The 18,221-nt window shown below is 41.9% G+C and overlaps 3 protein-coding genes across 7 annotated transcripts in view; 1 reads left to right on the forward strand and 2 right to left on the reverse strand.

Annotated features, from left to right (window-relative positions):
• The window catches only part of LOC111238025 (serine/threonine-protein phosphatase 2B catalytic subunit gamma isoform-like), a 30,899-nt gene extending 20,629 nt beyond the window's left edge, over positions 1-10,270 (reverse strand). For all 3 annotated transcript variants that reach the window (XM_022767397.1, XM_022767396.1, XM_022767395.1), the window contains exons 1-2: positions 9,713-10,270; positions 39-236 (exon numbers count right to left, since the gene is read on the reverse strand). In XM_022767397.1, coding sequence (XP_022623118.1) covers positions 39-236; positions 9,713-9,764 — 250 coding nt within the window. In that variant the 5' untranslated portion in view covers positions 9,765-10,270. The remainder of the gene's footprint in view (positions 1-38; positions 237-9,712) is intronic.
• Positions 10,271-14,281: 4,011 nt separating this feature from the next.
• On the forward strand, positions 14,282-16,307 carry LOC111238024 (myosin light chain 5-like). Its single transcript, XM_022767393.1, has 6 exons — positions 14,282-14,383; positions 14,457-14,532; positions 14,616-14,720; positions 15,634-15,712; positions 15,799-15,847; positions 16,206-16,307. Exons 1-6 carry the CDS (start codon positions 14,348-14,350, stop codon positions 16,305-16,307), a joined length of 447 nt encoding a protein of 148 aa, XP_022623114.1. The 5' UTR covers positions 14,282-14,347.
• Positions 16,308-16,985: 678 nt separating this feature from the next.
• hpse (heparanase) overlaps positions 16,986-18,221 on the reverse strand; it is a 10,387-nt gene continuing 9,151 nt past the window's right edge. For 2 of the 3 annotated variants that reach the window (XM_022767399.1, XM_022767400.1), the window contains exons 9-12: positions 18,000-18,114; positions 17,781-17,905; positions 17,548-17,694; positions 16,986-17,317 (exon numbers count right to left, since the gene is read on the reverse strand). In XM_022767399.1, the coding sequence (XP_022623120.1) occupies positions 17,137-17,317; positions 17,548-17,694; positions 17,781-17,905; positions 18,000-18,114 (568 nt within the window). In that variant the 3' untranslated portion in view covers positions 16,986-17,136. The remainder of the gene's footprint in view (positions 17,318-17,547; positions 17,695-17,780; positions 17,906-17,999; positions 18,115-18,221) is intronic. The other variant, XM_022767401.1, reaches the window with a different exon arrangement.

Genomic DNA, 18,221 nt, shown 5'->3' on the forward strand with positions numbered 1-18,221 from the left:
TAGGACGAGGTCTGAGCGTCAGGGTTGCGGGGGTTTACCTGTGATGGGGGCCTCCACTTCCAGCATGCACTTCTCCTGGCGCAGGATGCTGGCTCCCTCGTTGATGATCCGCAGAGCCGCCTCCTCCTCCAGGCGGCCCTCCTTCACCAGATGGGCCTTCAGCAGCTCCACGCTGGGCCTCCCGTCCACATACAGGTCTTTGACCGTCAGGCGTGTACCGGGAGGATATGGCACCGCTACAGACAGACAGGAAAGAGACAGACGGGTGAAATATGCAGCTCCACACCGACGCCAGCCACACACACACACACACACACACACACACGCTGATAAACCCAGTTGCCTCTGAAGACAGGATGGACGCTGCAGCTTTTACAGCGTGCTTCTGTTAACAATGGTTTCAAACTGAGTCAATAAGAACAGGAGACTCAACAAGGACACAGTGTCACCAACACAGAGAACAGCACACACTGCAGCAGACACACAAACAGCTGATCCTGGTTCAGTTTCTGTGGACACAACTGTACTCGAAGGAAACAACACACCAGCTCTCAAACTAAGTTATTTTCACTCTGGTTCAAATTGAATTTGGTTGTTTTTTATTTTAATCCATTAATCATCTGGACATCATCAGAAAATATTGAAATATTTATTTTCCAGAGTCGAACGTGACGTCTTCAAATGCCTCATTTAGTCCGACCAACAGCTACAAACCAAAGAGATTCAGCTGCACTGATTGGTCGATTGATTGCTCTCAGGCTTCTCTCTGGAGCTCTAGTAACAACAGGTCGGTGAGCCAATCAGAAGAGAGGAGGCTCTGAGCCTCTCTTCTGATTGGCTGACTGTTTTCTGAGTGATCCAATAAAAATAAAGCAGATTTCAGGTAAAAACACTCAGAGAAACCAAATCCTGCAAGGTTTGGATGGTGGGTCCAGGTGGGCGGGGCTTGGTGACTGCTTTGTTGTGACATCACAAAGTTCCAGAAGTCCTGACGGCTGGTTTTAAGGCTCAGTTTCTGAATACAGGCTGTGTGCATTTCTCTGTGACTGAGGCTTTGATACTTTCACAGTATTAATATAGAAGCTAGAGCTGATCTATAATCACACTACACATGGACACAGACCTTTACACTGGAGGAGCTTTAACAGTGAAAATGATCCATTACCAAACTGGACCTGATCCTGAGAGTCAGCAGCAGTCAGTGATATTCCAGAGCTGCAGACATGATGTTTTTTTTTGCTTTGATTTTGCAATCAGATCAGCAACAGAAACTCCTGTGACGACCATAACAACATGTCAGGACTCAACCTGAAGACAAAGGATCAGAGTTTGGCAGCACACACCAGCCCCCGGAGGAAATACCACACAGCTTCATCCCTGGAAAACACCTTGATTTCCCACACTGAACGAACCGTGTCCTAACGAGCTGGAGCTTCATCTGCTTTGTGGAGGCTCATGTCTACATTCACACTCATCCAAAGATGGTTGAGTCCAAGAGGATGCTCCACTCTTTATTATTTTTGAGAAGATAAGAACTGAGCTGTGTCTTCTTTTCAGGTTGTGCTTATGATTCCCGTCAGAGATAAAACTGTAAAAACGTTTAATATCATGATTAAAGTGACAGAAATTACAAGTTATCTGCCACAAATAAATAATTCACAGCACTTTGTGTTGCATTTAAAGGTTAAAATAACAACATTACTCGTTGTGTCCTCAGTCTGAACAGAAAGACAAACTCCACTGGACGTGAAGGAGTCAACTGCCTGTTTTAACAGGTTTACCTGCGTTTAAAAAAAACCTGCTTATACCTGCTGACTTTGGCTGCAGGATGAAAAATCTCCAGAGCAGCACCGTCACTTCTCCCGCCATGTTCCGACTGACAGTAAATCTAAAATGAAAACTTTTAGCTGCACTTTCCAGTAGTCTGGTTTGCTGGTCTTCATTTACCATTTCATTTTACTTTTATTCCTTATATATATACACATATATATCTTATTTTTATTGGACTATTTATTATCTTTAATGATATTTTAGTCGGTTCTTGGTCTAAATTATTTTATTTTCTTAATGGTTTTTAGTTAAACATTATGTCTAATGTTTTATCTTCACACTGTCCAGAGTTTTTCAGCACATCGTTCTTCCAGCTGGAAGTGCAACACAGAACATGATGGTGACAGTAATTTTATTCCATTCTATTCTACTATTAGTTTTAATGGCATGTTTTCTCTTTAATCCTGGTTCACTCCTGTAAAGTGCTGTGTAAATAAAGTTTATAATAACTTTATAAAAGCAGGTGGATCAGCGTCGCCTCACGAGCTGCTGTCACACACAGAAACACACTCCGGCTTCTCTTTACTCAAGTATTTCAGTAGACACACACTTGTGTCAACTCTCTCTCTGTCTCTTCCTCTCTGTCTCTTCCTCTCTCTCTCTCCCCTGGCCCAGTGGTCTAGTTTAGTGTGCAACTCTGAAACCAAACCAGGTCGCACACATTCAGCCAATCACGTCAGGGCCCCTGAACTGGTTCATCACCAGCTGAAGGAAACCAGCCGGGCTCCGAGACAGATGCGACTCTGATCGGATCACCCAGCAACAACTGGGAGGCCGAGGCGGTGTCGAGTCTCCGAAGAGAGGAAAACAAAACCGCAGTTGTGAGAACGAGGCGTCACAGACCACTACAGGAAGTGGTATTCAAATAATCAACGACACAGAGACGCTTGTTCCCGCCAGTGGCTGAAGGGACGGAGGGAAAACTTTTCATAACTGAGCTGAAGCAAACGTTGCATCAGCCTCCAGTGTGATAATGAAGTCGGCTTCAGACGGGCCTGAAGCTTCAGCTGCTGAGGTCAAGGCTCAAGATAAACTCAGTCATCTCCTCTGACTTTTAGACATCGCAACATTTTAATTCTCACTTCGGTCTTTGTTTGTTGGTGAACTCTGTCCCTCCTGGGCCACCGTACAGCCTGCGGCCAGGAGCCAGTCAAATTTAAGCAAAACAAAGAGTGAATCAAACAGACACCTGCTTTGTTTCTTTTTCTGCTGCTCTGCACAAACCGGTGGCATCTACATGTTCCTCTGCTCTTACTGTCTGATAAACACCCACAGATGTACGAAGTATAAAGTATAATCTGTATCTGTCAGCACAGAGGCTGGGTGGGTGGATAAAACGAAAAATAAGAAATGTTCTTCATTACCGGTTTGAATTATTTCAGCTCCTGCTCTGAGAAACCCGTTTTTCTGTCAGTCTGTAAGACAGATGTAAAATACTACAATACCCATGAGCCTCAGCTGTTGTTACCATGGAGAAAAAGGCAGTCGAAAGGCGCAGGAAACTCAGCTGTGAAGATAAGGTGTCGCCACGGTTACTGAATTCACCCGAATCTGAACTCAATGAAGTTAAAGCTGCAGGTTGTAAAATCAAACTGTATCTGAAGCTCTGTGATTGGATGTCATTAGCTGAAATGCACCTTGGGAGTCGTAGTTGACTTCAGGCATAAAGATGAACACAGTTGTTGATCTGTATGACTGAACCAGAGACAGAACCGTCAGTCACCAGCACATGAACGACCTGCTTCCTGGTTTGGTGTTTTTGTGCTGTGTCATCTTGTTACTGAGCAGCTGCAGTAAAAACACGTCAGCTTTGACTCTGAGAAATTAGAACGGACATTTTTCACCATTTATAGACAATTAATCAAAACAAGAAGAATCAGTAGATTAATCAATAAATGGAAATATTGGATAGTTACAGCTAGAGGTCGGTGACCTCGCTTACTCAGATCAACTACTACTTCAGATCAATCGTTCAGATCGCCTCATTAAAAAGTTTCTATATTTAGTTGTAAAAGTTCAGCTTGATGTTAGCTGTTAAACAGCCAGCCCGCTAACCGCTAACCGTTAACAGCTAACGGCTAACGGCTAACCGCAGCTGGAGACAGCAGAGCTGGTTCTGCTCTGCAGCCTCAGGGAGTTTGGTGTAGCATCACATGAACCAGTTCTCCACCTGAGCAGAACCAGAACCACAGTCACCAGCTGCAGTCCGAGACGCTGCAGGCAGGGACACAGGAAGTGGGAAGAGCAGGGGAAACGCGTGGACTTTCAAATTAAAACACTTCTATATTGCACCGTATCAATAAATAACAGCACCGATACAGATACTCCACGTGAACTCAGCAAAAATTGTGATTGGTTTGTAAACAGCATTGTGGGTGAAGAGTAGGGGCGAGCAGACTATCATCCAAAAGAACAAAAAAAGATGCACATCGCAACGTCCAGTCAGGACTTTCACAATAAAACCAGAGCAGAAACAGGATGTAGATGGTGGATTGCGATTCTACCCAAAAAGACATCTGATCTTTGTCCAGATCTCCCAGCCCTCGCTGCAGCTTCAAACGACAGTTGATGCTGACATCACTGTTCTGTCTGAGGTATGATACGTAACCAGTCACATGTACATCTTCTCAGACGACACGTGATGCCTTCATTTGCTCGCAGCTCAAAACCTCAAGATTTCAATTTACCGTCATATAAAATAAATAAAAACTGAAATATTTGAGAAGCTTTTGGAATTTTCCTCTTGACTGAAAGAACAGTCACAAATACATTTTCCTGACCAGTGACTGAGTTTTCTACACGAACCACGAGTTCACAGAGTCAGTGTGAAAAAAAGTTGAGACTGTGACACGAGTCAGAAAAAGAGGAAAAGCAGTAGTATTTTAAATCCTGCAGTAAGCCTTAAGAAGCCATGATGTGGCAGTAACTCGATTACAGTCAGTCTATTAGTCTGACTGCTCTGTTAACGTTTCTTCTGTGTATCATCAACGTGACCCCGAGACAGACCAGCACGGCGTTATCACAGGAAACGGGACGGGCGGGCCCAGGGCAGAGCTCCGTCCTGGGGCCCAGCACAGGACACTGAACCTGCTCCGTCCTCGGGGTCCGGCTCCATCAATCATGCATGAGGACAGAATCATTACACATGCCAGGCAATGCAAACGGACCGGCTGATTCGATTACCATCAGTAACTAAGCCAAAAGGCCAGAGCAGGCAGACACACACACGCACGCACGCACGCACGCACGCACGCACGCACGCACACACACACAGCAGGTTCAACAGAATGCTGTGAGCTGCTGCGGTGTCAGAGAGTCCGGCCATCAGGACGACTGCGTTTGTCCTCCAATAATTAGCCAATTGATTAGTCCATTGACAGAAAATTGACTCAGACCAGATTTATGATTGATTCAGGGCTGCAGCTCACAATTATTTTCATTATGGATTAATCAGCAGATTCATCGTTTGGTCTTTAAACATCAGAAAATAGTAAAAAATAACAAAGAAAAAATTAATTTAAAAGGCGGGAATCAGGACTTAAAAACGACTGAAACAATTATCCTTTTATTATATTATATGATGTTATTTTATATCATTAAGTACTTATAGATTCTGCTTCTGTTCATGGTGTAATTAAGGTTGGAGGTTCCTTTTATTGTCTCTACCAGGAGAAAACTGTCTCGGATTGAGAGACCTTCACAATAAAAGACGTTACATAAGAACATGTGCAACCACAAGCCTGAGATATGATAACCACGCACTAATTATGACTAATTATTTCAGCTCCCAGTCTAATCATGTTATGTATCATCTCACATACCACAACAACACAACACAACGGTTTCTGCAGCAGTTTGTCTGTGACAAAAGTTCTAATTCAGTTCATTCTAGTTCAGTGTGAACTATTCAAATTACAGCTGCAGCAATTAGTCGGTTAATCAATGAGCCGATCGTCAGGACAGGAATCAGCAGCTACTTTGATCATTGTCTAATTGTTATAATCGTTCTTTAAGCAGAAAATGCAAATATTTGTTGGTTCCAGCTTCTCAAACGTGACGATTTGATATTTTAGAAACTGAAGAACCGTTGATCAGACCAGTGTGTGTGTGTGTGTGTGTGTGTGTGTGTGTGTGTGTGTGTGTGTGTGTGTGTGTTGGCTTCCTGACTGACCAGCCTTTAAGAAGGCAGGTTTAATGATGTGACTCTCTCCTGCAGCTTTACACTCCTAAGCCTTCCAACCCAACTGAGCCTATCATATGTGTCTCTGCCCCCACGCCTCCCACCCCCCAGCCCCACCGCCACCCCGGCCCCTCCCACACTGACCCACACACATCCAACCTAACTAACCTGCTGGTTAACTAATTACTAAAAACACTGTACTGGCACAAAGACAATATTTCTTTTCTGGAAATTCTACCTGAAAACGTGAAGGACTTTTATTTTTCACAAACCTGCAACTAACGATTATTTTCATCATCGTCAGTCCGTTTCTTGTGACTGTAACTTTGTGTTCATCAAACGTCCCTTTTCTATTTTAAACTGCAGCAGCACTTTAACCACCTTGAATTGTCTGTTGTGTTTTTATTGTGTTCACGTTTCCCTCCTGTGGGACGGACAGAACCTGAACTCAACTCAAACCTTCTGGTTGATTAAATGACAGGAAATAAAAACACAAATCTGGGTTTCCCAGACGTCTTTAAACGTCTCCATTTGTGGAGCAACAGACCGAAACATTCAAACGAAGAGTTTCATAAGAGACGGAGAAAAGCAGCAGATCTGAAACCAGTCAGTGATTGTGTATTTCTGCTTGAAGAATAACGTTAACAATTAATTGATTATCCAATTAATTCTACTTTAATTAGACTGGACGTTTATGTTTTCACAACAGCTGCAGTGAACACTGAGGTTACACCAGATCCTGTGACCTGATTAAGATTCTCATCCTTATTATTTTCTATTTCAGTGCTGCACATGTCTAACTGTTTTCTGATTTATCTAAATATGTAGATCCAAATCACATGGAGTAAACCAGAGGCCCCTGAGGCCCCTGAGGCCCCTGGGCCGTTGCCCACTTTCCCTGGTTGGTTATTCAGCCTTGGAGTTAGCAAACAACCAGAGAGGTGGGAAAGTGTTGGATAAATAAGTGAAACGTCTTGATTCTCAGCAGCACGAACACACGCTCAGTCTAAACAGCAGCACTTCCAGGATTTAATATCTAACATCATAATTCATATAATTAGTAGTGTTAAATAACATCTAGTTTAAAATCCATGAAGAAGAACATATGGAGGATGACGGGCAGGGCTGATGAAGGTGTGCCGAGTCAAGAAAGGTAAAGCTGTTGAAATGTGTGACCCACTGTGTGTGTGTGTGTGTGTGTGTGTGTGTGTGTGTGTGTGTGTGTGTGTGTGTGTGGTCACTTTATTAGTAACAGCTGCTTTAAAAACAAAATATGTGATAAAGTATTATAGACACGTCTGCCCTGGGTGTTTGGTGGAAATGTCTAAGTGGGTCACACAGTTTGGTGCAATCACAGAGGTCATAATAATAATAACCTCAAAAAGACTGAGGAATGATTCTGAGCCACAGAGACTGTGACTGATGAAATACTTAGAAAACATCACAGTTATTTTCATCACTGATCGTTTGTTTTCTCCATAAAATCTCCTAAAACTGTGGAACATGAACATCGCCACTGTGACGACCCAGAGATATTCGGTTTAATGCATAAGAACTGCCTCAAAGGATTCTTCAGTTGTTATGGTAACACTTTTATTATACATTTATCAGCAGTATGTAGTTACGTAATGACCGGTTTCTGACAGACTGATGTAAGTGTCGGGAGATATAAAAAAATTTTCACTGTTTGTTCTGCACATTTTATTATTGTGTTTTACTATGTTGTTGTTCATTATCTGTTTAACATGTTATTGTATTTACATTATAAACTGATTACAGCTGCATTACAGTCTGTTATTAACAGTTTATTACACGTCCTTATGAACGCTGAATAGAGGAAGTTAAATAAAAGTGTCACCATTAATATAATTCTAAGATTAATTTTCTGTCATTGCCTGATTGATTAGTCAATTAGGAATTTACATTCTGCTTTATCAGACTTTGTTTCACTAATTACAGCTGCACAGATACTCGATTAATCGATTAATCGATCGAGAGAAATAATCAGCAGCTATTTTAATAATAAATCATTTCAATAACTTTTCAAGGCAAAATAGTGAAACAATTCCAAATATTCATAATTATTTTCATAACCGATTAATCTGCATATCATCAATCGATTCATCGTTAAATAAGAGATTCCACTGTGATGTGTTCAAATGTCTTGTTTGGTTTGATGATATACCTCCTCACCTGAGCGTCTGGAACTGGAGGACAGTTGATGTTTTTTCACCATATTTCATTGAGAAGAATTATTGAATCAATTAATCAGTTATCAAAATGGTTGGTGATTCATTTCCTGTCGATCGACTGGCTGATTAATCGACTAATTGTTGAAGCTCTGATTGTGAACTGAATATTTTGGGGACATCTGAAGATGCCACTTTTGGTGATGGGCATTTTCTGATGATCTTTGGCGTTTCACCGACTAATCAATTAACCAAAAAATAACATGCAGCATGACTGACAGTGACGATTATCGTTAGCTGCAGATCGTTCACTAAAACCAGAGAAGAGGCTTCAAGGATTTAGGACTCCGTCAGACTTGAACTGATCGTGTCACGAGGAAAACTGATGGTCTAATAAAGTGTTTCTTGTCTTAAAAGAGTCATTTTCCAAAACCAGCTGAAGGAAAAGGAGGTTGTCTTATATTCAAGCCAACACACACACACACACACACACACACACACCTCTCCTGCAGTCAGTCACCAACACTGCAGCATTGCATTTACATCCACAACCACAAAATGTATTATTTTGAGCCATTTTTCATGAAAGAAATGTCAGATTTCTCTGAGTGCAGCTTCTCCAATGTAAACATTTACTGCTTTTTGTCTTGTACAACAGGAAATTGAACATTTGGGGTTTTTTAACTGTGAGTTGAATAAAATAAAGGCGTCTGAAGATGTCACGTTGGACTCTGGGAAATAAAAATGTGTATTTTAATATTTTCTGACACTGTGATGGACCTGTTTCTGTATTTTCTCACATTTAATCCACAAAACGATGAATCGATGAAGACTAATCGATAATAAAAAATGATCGGTAGCTGGCTGGATGACTAGTATCTGATGTAAACAGTTTGACAGTCGGTCTAATAAAGTGTTTCAGGTCTTTAAAAGTCATTTTCCTAAAAACAGCTGTCGGTAAAGGGGGGTGGAGGTGGAAGTATGGGGGGGGGGGGTCGTCACACACCTCCTGCATTCAGTCACCAACACTGCAGCGCTGCGTTCACATCCACAACCACAAAATGTTTCATCACACGACGGCAGCTGCCACATTAAACCACATTCCTCCCCGTGACCCAGCGCGGGTTTTTATCCGCCTACAGGAGCCAGGAGTCCGGGGCGTTGGACTGACCCGTCCCCCCGAACCTGAGCTGCATGTGTCGGCTAATAGTTGGATGTCAAACGCTGACATCTGGCACTCCGGGCAGCTAAGCTACAAAGCTAACTCATTAGCTGCCGCTGGATTGATTAACTTGCATAACCCGGCTGCCTCTTTCCCGAGACGGGCAGAGGCGGTAGCAAGCACCGTGCTCCACCGGGCTCCACAAACAAATAAACCCAAGTAAATTAACTGTTACTGGGGCTGGCTTGACGTCCAGCGGCGCGTTAAGCTGCTCACGTTTAGCCAACTAGCTCAGCCTCCGTTAACTTCCTGCACCCGAGAAGAAAAAATAAAGAAATAAATGTCACGTACCTTTGATAGGTCGCTCAATGGTGGAGAGTTTATTTTGGTCTTTCGCCGACATCCTCCCTCCTGGTGGTGGGCTGCGGGCCGGAAAATTTACTCAATCCCGAACTAAACTTGATAAATTCCTGACTAGCTAGCTAGCTAGCTGGGGTGAGCTAGCCGCGCTAGCTAGTTGAGTGTGAGCGGCAGCAGCGCTTCGGTCCGCAGACAGGACAACCGAGCCGAGCCGAGCCGGGCTGGACTTGAACCTGACGGGGGAAGGGAGAAGGGGGGAGATCTCTTTAACCGACGAGTTAAAGCTTTTCCTCTCCCCTCTGCTCCGCGGTGCAGTGATGCCAAGCCGCTGTCAGAGTGTGTCAGACGGATGGGTCCAGGAAACGGCCCGGGCACCGCCGATCACTGTCTGCGGGAGCACCGAGCAGGGCGGCAGATCATATCCCAACTTTATCCCTTTATTCTCGGACGAGCTGCATCTGTTACAGGCCGCTGGGCTTTGGTTTTTTTCGTCGTGATCCGATGTGTCGTCCAGACCCTCTGTCGGATTACAATAATCCGCCGCAAGCGGATTTCCTACAACATGGCTCGACGCGGGGGGGTGTGGGTAGTGTAGTATTAATGTGATGTTAATGCGACGCGTTCACGGTCCGGCGCGTTCACGCTCCGACGCGTTCATGGTCCTCTGAGCCCCGGAAAAACCAACGTCTCACTGCAGCGGTGTGAGAAGTACTCTGATGATTTACTACAGTTAGAGTACTTCTTGTAGTTAAAGTATCCCAGTAAAGTACTTCAAGTATCACAGTAAATTATAAAAGTACTTCCTGTAGTTACAGTATCACAGTAAAATATAAAACTACTTTCTGTAGTTAAAGTATTGCAGTAAAAATACTTTCTGTAATTACGGTATCACAGTAAAATATGAAAGTACTTCCTGTAGTTAAAGTATCCCAATAAAAGTACTTTCTGTAATCACAGTATCACAGTAAAAGTACTTAATGTAGTTACAGTATCACAGTAAAGTATAAAAGTACTTCCTATAGTACAAGTATTGCAGTAAAAGTACGTCCTGTGGTTACAGCATCACAGTAAAGTATAAAAGTACTTCCTGTAGTTAAAGTATCACAGTAAAAGTACTTCATGTTGTTACAGTATTACGGTCTAATTTGTATTTTGGACTTTTCTCTACTTTTTGATTTTATTGTGAAAGTCTATATAGTTGCAGGTATCTACTGAGAGGCGTTTCTAGGGGAAATAACGCTTCACTGCAGCTAACATCTCAGACATCTGTGATAACAGGCTCCAATCAGACGCTGCTTTAACTCGTCACATGTCACAGTGGTTGGAAACCAATGATTTAATCTTAATGTTAAAATCTTAATCTGGAAAGTAGAAGCTATAAGTGTCAAATAAATGTTGTGAAGTCGAAGTATAAAGTAGAATACAATAGAAATACTCAAGTAACACTGAAGTACTTACAAAGTGTGCTTCCGTGCAGTACTTCTCTACTCTCCACCACTGCAGAGTACAAATTGTGAAGACTGATGTAAAAACATTGAATTTCAGTTAAAAAGGTGAATGTACGCAGCAGCTGTAGTGAGAAACCTACAGGATTAAACCTTAATCCGTAAAATCATCTTCGCTCACTTTGAATTCCACAGCCCTCCTATAGTTTGTCATGTACCTTTATTTTTACTGCCTCTGTGTATTTTAGATGTAGTTTGTTGATGCTGTGTCTCATCGTCGTCCTGTATGTCAGTGAACATGTATGTTTGTGTTTTCAACATTATATAGTGAAGCCAAAGATCATTTCCCACAGTGAGGACAATAATGTTCTTAACTAATTAATGTGCAGACGGAATTTGTGTCTAAATTTATACTTTGCATTTGGTGGAAATGATCAACCAGTTATTAACTACAGCTGTAGATGAATGTAGTTGTGTAAAAAGTAAATGACTTCCCTATCAAAGTGGAATAAAATGGACTCAGATATTGTATGAGCAGTTTCAGACAAGATTAACATCTTAGTCTGTGTTTTGGGAACTGAAGAAAATCATTTTCTACCTACGCAAAACTGCATGGCCTTAATATATAATTCAAAGTTGCCTTTAACTTCCCAAAAGGACTGGACTAGTTAAGTTAATGACACTATAGTGCATGTACTATATGTGTCACTTGAACGCAACACGAGGAGGCGAACAGAGTGAGTGTAGCGCTGCCGTGTGGACATTGATCCAAAATACAACAACTTTGACTCCGAGACAATATTTAATTCACATGGATGGTTATTCTGACAAAAATGATTCAGTGGTGTCCAGTTTATTAGGAACACCCAGTTAAACTATAAATCAATCAATCAATCCTCCTTCATGAAGCTTCTGATGTTCAGTTTGTGTTGAAGCTGATTCAGACGTGTTGATTGACCCGTGTGATCATTTTAGAGGATGGAAGAATGAAAACTGAGGTTCGACCAGTTACTGAGTCCAAGGGTTCGCTTACTTTCTCCACCTGCACTGTGAGTGTTTAATGAAGTGTGTTTAATAAAGACACTAAAGATTATATTTCTTTGTGTTACCAACTTCTCCACATTGTGTTTGTATTTGTGACTTAGACGAAGATCAGATCACATTAATGAGCCCTTCACTGACTCAGATACTTCAGGTTAATGAAGAGAGACTCTCCTCCATCACCAACTTTATTAAGACTTAGAGATGAATCTGGTGACACATGAATGGGAGGCGTTTTACATTTCATGTTTGTACAGAAATAAACAATAAAGAAAAAGTGACTTTTATTTTCTGACTGATAAAAGAATAAAAAAGAGGAACATCAGTGTCTTTCAGTCGTCTCTAATGTCTCTAATGTCTTCATGTCTTTAATGTCTCTAATGTCTTCATGTCTCTAACGTCTCTAATGTCTTCATGTCTCTAATTTCTTCATGTCTCTAATGTCTTCATGTCTCTAACGTCTCTAATGTCTTCATGTCTCTAATGTCTTCACGTCTCTAATGTCTTCATGTCTTTAATGTCTCTAATGTCTCTAACGTCTTCATGTCTCTACTGTCTCTACTGTGAGACTCTGTAAATAGAAACTCTTTAAAAGGTTCTGATCAGCAGCAGTTGTTGTCGGGCCTCCGGAGAACCAGGGTTTTACCATCATCTTGACCATGTAAGGGGAACTGAGTGAGGCTGGGGGGGGTCCCCGAAGACCCCCCCTTCATCCAGACTATCATCACATTCCCCCCTGCCTCCCAGACAGCTGCTGTATTTAAACCCTCTGCTGCCAAATCATTAGACACTGAAGGCAGCATCACCGAGGGGGAGAAGACCAGACATGGTACGTGTTTTATATTTTTCATATTTCAAAGCTTCATGTTTACAGCTGAGAGATTTATTGTTTTTATACGTTAAAAAAGCTGCAACTTTAATCATAACTCACATGTTTAAATGTGCAGCAAAAGATCAAAGTTTAAACCGCAATTGCTGCTTTGAAACATCATAATCACTAAAACTGTTCATTGATTCATTATTTCATTATAATATCTTAAAAACATGTGAATCAAATATGACACATCAGATATGTTGGGTCATTTTACTGTCAGCATCATGTTACGACTGATAACGACCTAGAGAGAAAGACTGAGGTATTTATGTGCAGAAACATGCGATATATGAATATAAAACATGTGATATATATATAAAACAAGTGATTTTATATATAAAACATGTGATACATGAATATAAAACGTGATTATATTTATAAAACGTGATTATATATATAAAACATGTGATACATGAATATAAAACGTGATTATATATATAAAACGTGATTATATATATAAAACATGTGAACATAAATGTTCTTTAGGTGCAAAAAAAACAGGTTGTAATTAAAAGTGCAGATTCTTCAGACAGTGATAAATATCACAGAATACACAACATATAGAAATATAATGGATTTCTATATACTATAATAAAATAACAACAAATAAATGTATTAATATGTATATAATGTAATATGAATACATACTCATATACTCTATAAATATACATAAATGCTGTTTTATGTAAAAGATTGTATATAACAATAAGAAATGACTAACTGCAATGAAGAATGATTACGTTATCGTATATATATTATATATATAATATTTTGGTTTCTAAAAAAGATAAATAAATAAATTACTATGAATGTCAGATATATCACAAATATGACACAAAACCAAAACAAATATAGAGACTGAAGTTTGGCCAAAGGTTCAATAAAACACTGTTTTAAAATGAATTAAAGCTAAATTGTTGATTTTAAATTGAATTTAAAAGTTCCCTTTTTTCTGAGCCGCAACCAACTGCATCATTTTATCAATTCACTTCACTGATTTAAACCTGATCAGTTTGTGATCAGGTTTAGCCACAACAATGATCTGAACATTACAGGAAATAATCACAAGATCAGTCACAGAAATTAGAAATTAATATTTTGACTTCATCAGAACACACACACACACACACATATATATATATATCTATAGATATATATGATAAAGTGATGTATATATGATGTCGTGTTTTTCAGGCGAGCAGGAAGACAAAGAAGAAGGAGGGCGGAGCTAAAAGAGCTCAGAGAGCCTCTTCCAATGTTTTCTCCATGTTTGAACAAACCCAGATCCAAGAGTTCAAAGAGGTAAACTCACCTGTACGCCGTCACCTGAAAGGTGTTTATTCTGTACTCACCCCCCCTCCTCTCTCTGACGTAGGCCTTCACACTGATCGACCAGAACCGGGACGGGTTCATCGATAAGGAAGACCTGAAGGACACGTACGCCTCTTTGGGTTTGTAGCTCTGATCCCAGATGAACACATGAAGCAGCAGGTGTATCAGACAGGTGTGTCAGACAGGTGTTCTGCTTCCTCAGGTAAACTCAACGTGAAGGACAACGAACTGGAAGACATGTTGAAGGAAGCTACTGGTCCCATCAACTTCACCATGTTCCTCAACCTGTTTGGAGAAAAGCTGCACGGTCAGTATCACTCAGTACTACAGAGTAATATACAGTACTACAGAGTATCACTCAGTACTACAGAGTATTACTCAGCAGAGTATTACTCAGCAGTACTCGTCAGTTTGACTTTGTCCTGGAAACTGGTTCATTTCAATCTGAGGCTCAGAACCTCGTTAACAGGAGAGGGAATCAGGAAAAACACATTTATTATGATAATTTATGCTAATTTTTGAGCCCTAATCTTCCAGTTTCAGCTTTTTTATTTTAAAAGACTGAATTTATTTCATCTCACTTAAAAAACACCTACAATTTTCCTCTTCTTCTGTGTTTTATTTGAAGTGCTGAGCCATAAGAACATATATTTGTGGTTCCTCTCAGTGTAGTTTTACATCTCCTCTCTCAGGCTTCTCTCTGCAGCTCTAGTAACAACAGGTCGGTGAGCCAATCAGAAGAGAGGAGGCTCTGAGCCTCTCTTCTGATTGGCTGACTGCTTTCTGACTGATCCAATAAAAATAAAGCAGATTTCAGGTAAAAACACTCAGAGAAACCAAATCCTGTAAAGGTTTGGATGGTGGGTCCAGGTGGGCGGGGCTTGGTGACTGCTTTGTTGTGACATCACAAAGTTCCAGAAGTCCTGACGGCTGGTTTTAAGGCTCAGTTTCTGAATACAGGCTGTGTGCATTTCTCTGTGGACTGAGGCTTTGATACTTTCACAGTATTAATATAGAAGCTAGAGCTGATCTATAATCACACTACACATGGACACAGACCTTTACACTGGAGGAGCTTTAACTGATCACAGCTGACAGACGCATGAAGCTGTTGATGAAGGATTGCAGTAGATGTACCTTTGTTTAAGAGGTCAGAGGTCAGAGAGGCTGGACACAGCTGATGCAGTGGATAACAATGAATCTCTGGTTTCCGACTGCAGGCACAGACCCTGAAGACACCATCTTAAACGCTTTCAAACTGTTTGATCCCGATGCCAAAGGCTTCATCCACAAAGACGAGTGAGTTCTCAGCTGAGTTAAATAATAATAATAATAATAATAATAATGATAAAAGAAAGTGAAATCATTGTTTTGTGTTTTTGCAGGTTACAGAAGTTACTGATGACACAAGCGGACAAGTTTACACCTGAGGAGGTAAAGACTGCAGCAGGTGTATTTATGAGCACATGATCTACCTGTGTGTTCTACCTGTGTCTCCATCACATGCGGAGTCTGATGTTTTTTTCACATTATTGTCCTTGAAGTTACATTTTTGAATTTCAGCCTGTTTCAAATTCACATTTTTTTGTAAGAATTTAGTCAAATCAGGTTCATTTTCCTTCGTCTTGTTCAGATCAGATATTAGACATTAACTCTTCGACAGCTGTATTTGAAACATGTTGAAATGGACTTTAAGGCCCGATAACAGTTAAACTTTATGTATCAATCATCCATGAATTATCATCAGTGTGTTTTCGTGATGTCACTCCTCGTGATGTCGCTGTGATTCCAGGTGAAGCAGATGTTCCAGTCGTCAAACATCGACGCTGCAGGACACCTGGATTATAAATCTCTGTGTTACATCATCACTCACGGAGAGGAGAAGGAAGAGTAGCGAGTCTGTGACTGAACATGTTTCTGCTGCAGTTTGGTTGTGACGCCTTGAAGCTGATGTTTGTCAAATAAAAGAAAAAAAAAAAAGAAAAATTGATTTAAATTCATTGATTTTGTTTTTCACTTTGGTTCAAACTGAAACTTAAAAACGTAAAAGTCCCACTCGTTTTTCCCATAGGATCCTAATGTTACCCCACATTTCCTGTCTGTGTCTCAGCTATACGGTCCCAGCAGATATATAATCTTTAAATCATTGGTTCAAATCATTAACGACTGCGTTAGAAAACATCTGGGTCTTTGATAAGAAGTCAAAAGTACGGTGGCCCCCGAGGGCGACCCGAAACAAAATCCAAGCACATGGGTTTGTAAAGCCACAGTGCAGATTTACACATGGCCTCATATGACCCCTGGGGGCCTCCGTATAAAGGCACAAGAAGCCTTAACTACGTCTCCCAAGGTGCATTTCAGCAGGAAACATCCAATCACAGAGCTTAAAGCTGTGTCACATGAGCTGCTAACGTCAGGTGACAGTTTGAAGAAACTGATTCTGGGTCAGTGACAGAATTCAGCAGCGATGACGTTGTGGTTTTGATGGTCTGAGAGCAGTAGTGACATGAGGTCTGACAGGGAAGGTGAGATATGAACTGATCATACATGTCATTACCTGTGTGAACAGAGGTAGAAAAAACTTTATTGGTAACTGGACAGTTTACAGTGTTTTCAGTACATGAGGCTCCAGCAGCACGTCATCAGTACGTCACCAGAGTTCAAGTGAGTTTGGTCCAGTGATGAGCAGCTCTCAGTGTTACGACTGTCCGCGTGTCAGCCCGTCACCTGAGGTCTCCATGACGATGGCGACAGGCTGCGGCCCGAGCGTCCGGGAAGACGAAGAAGGCCAGAGAGAACGCAGGGAGCCGCAGCCGCTTGGCCGGAGGCAGACGAGCTCCCGTCAGGTCAGGGAGAGTTTCATCATCCACCATCTTCAGAACGTCTCCGTTCAGCTTCACAGATCTGCCACAAAACAACAACAACAACAACAACATATTGATCATCAGTTAGTCATTGAGTCTGAAGCTCCGTCTTCCACTTCACGTTTAAATGAGCGGAGTTTCTTCTTCTGCGTCTCAGGAGCTTCCACATTAACACTAAGTGCCACAGCGTGACCTTTCACATGACGGGAGCTGAGCACATTTCAGCCTCTAACTCGGTGATAAATGGTTTTATTGAGGAGCTCAGGGCACCTGGAGTAGAGCCCCTCCTCCCCCGGCCGCTCCGCCTGCAGGACAAAGGCCTCCACTGTGCCGGAGGAGGCGAGGGCGGGGGCCGAGACGCTGACCGGCTTCTTACTGAGGTTCATGGACATGAGGGTGACGGCTCCTCTGCTGTAGCTGCAGAGACACAGTGATGCTGCGGGTCACGACAGTGAGTCCACATCAGACAGAAGCAACAGAACACAGAGTCAAAGATGGAGAACCTGTTGGTGTTGCTGCAGTGCAGATACAGCCTCACTCTCCTGCTGCGGCCCGGAGCAGAGAACGCCTCCACCTTCAGAACCTCTGGGCCCACCAGTCTCTTATAGAGAACAGACAGCCAGTAATCCTGCAGGAACACACACACACACACACACTTACAGCTGCACACACACACAAATATTACCTCATCAGCTGACTGTGTTTAAAGTAAACAGTCTCACAGGCAGAGGGTCCAGCTCGTCGTCCACCAGGTGGTAAGAACCAGAACCAACAAACACCTGCCTCATCACCACGTCCAGACCCAGCGTGGCCCCCAGGCCCAGCTTATCCAGCCACCTGTGGACACACACACACACACACACACACACACACACACACACACACACACACACACACACACACACACACACACACACACACACACACACACACACACACACACA

Source organism: Seriola dumerili, unplaced genomic scaffold (assembly GCF_002260705.1).
Source record: "Seriola dumerili isolate Sdu_G_001 unplaced genomic scaffold, Sdu_1.0 BDQW01001186.1, whole genome shotgun sequence".
Taxonomy (NCBI): Eukaryota; Metazoa; Chordata; class Actinopteri; order Carangiformes; family Carangidae; genus Seriola; species Seriola dumerili.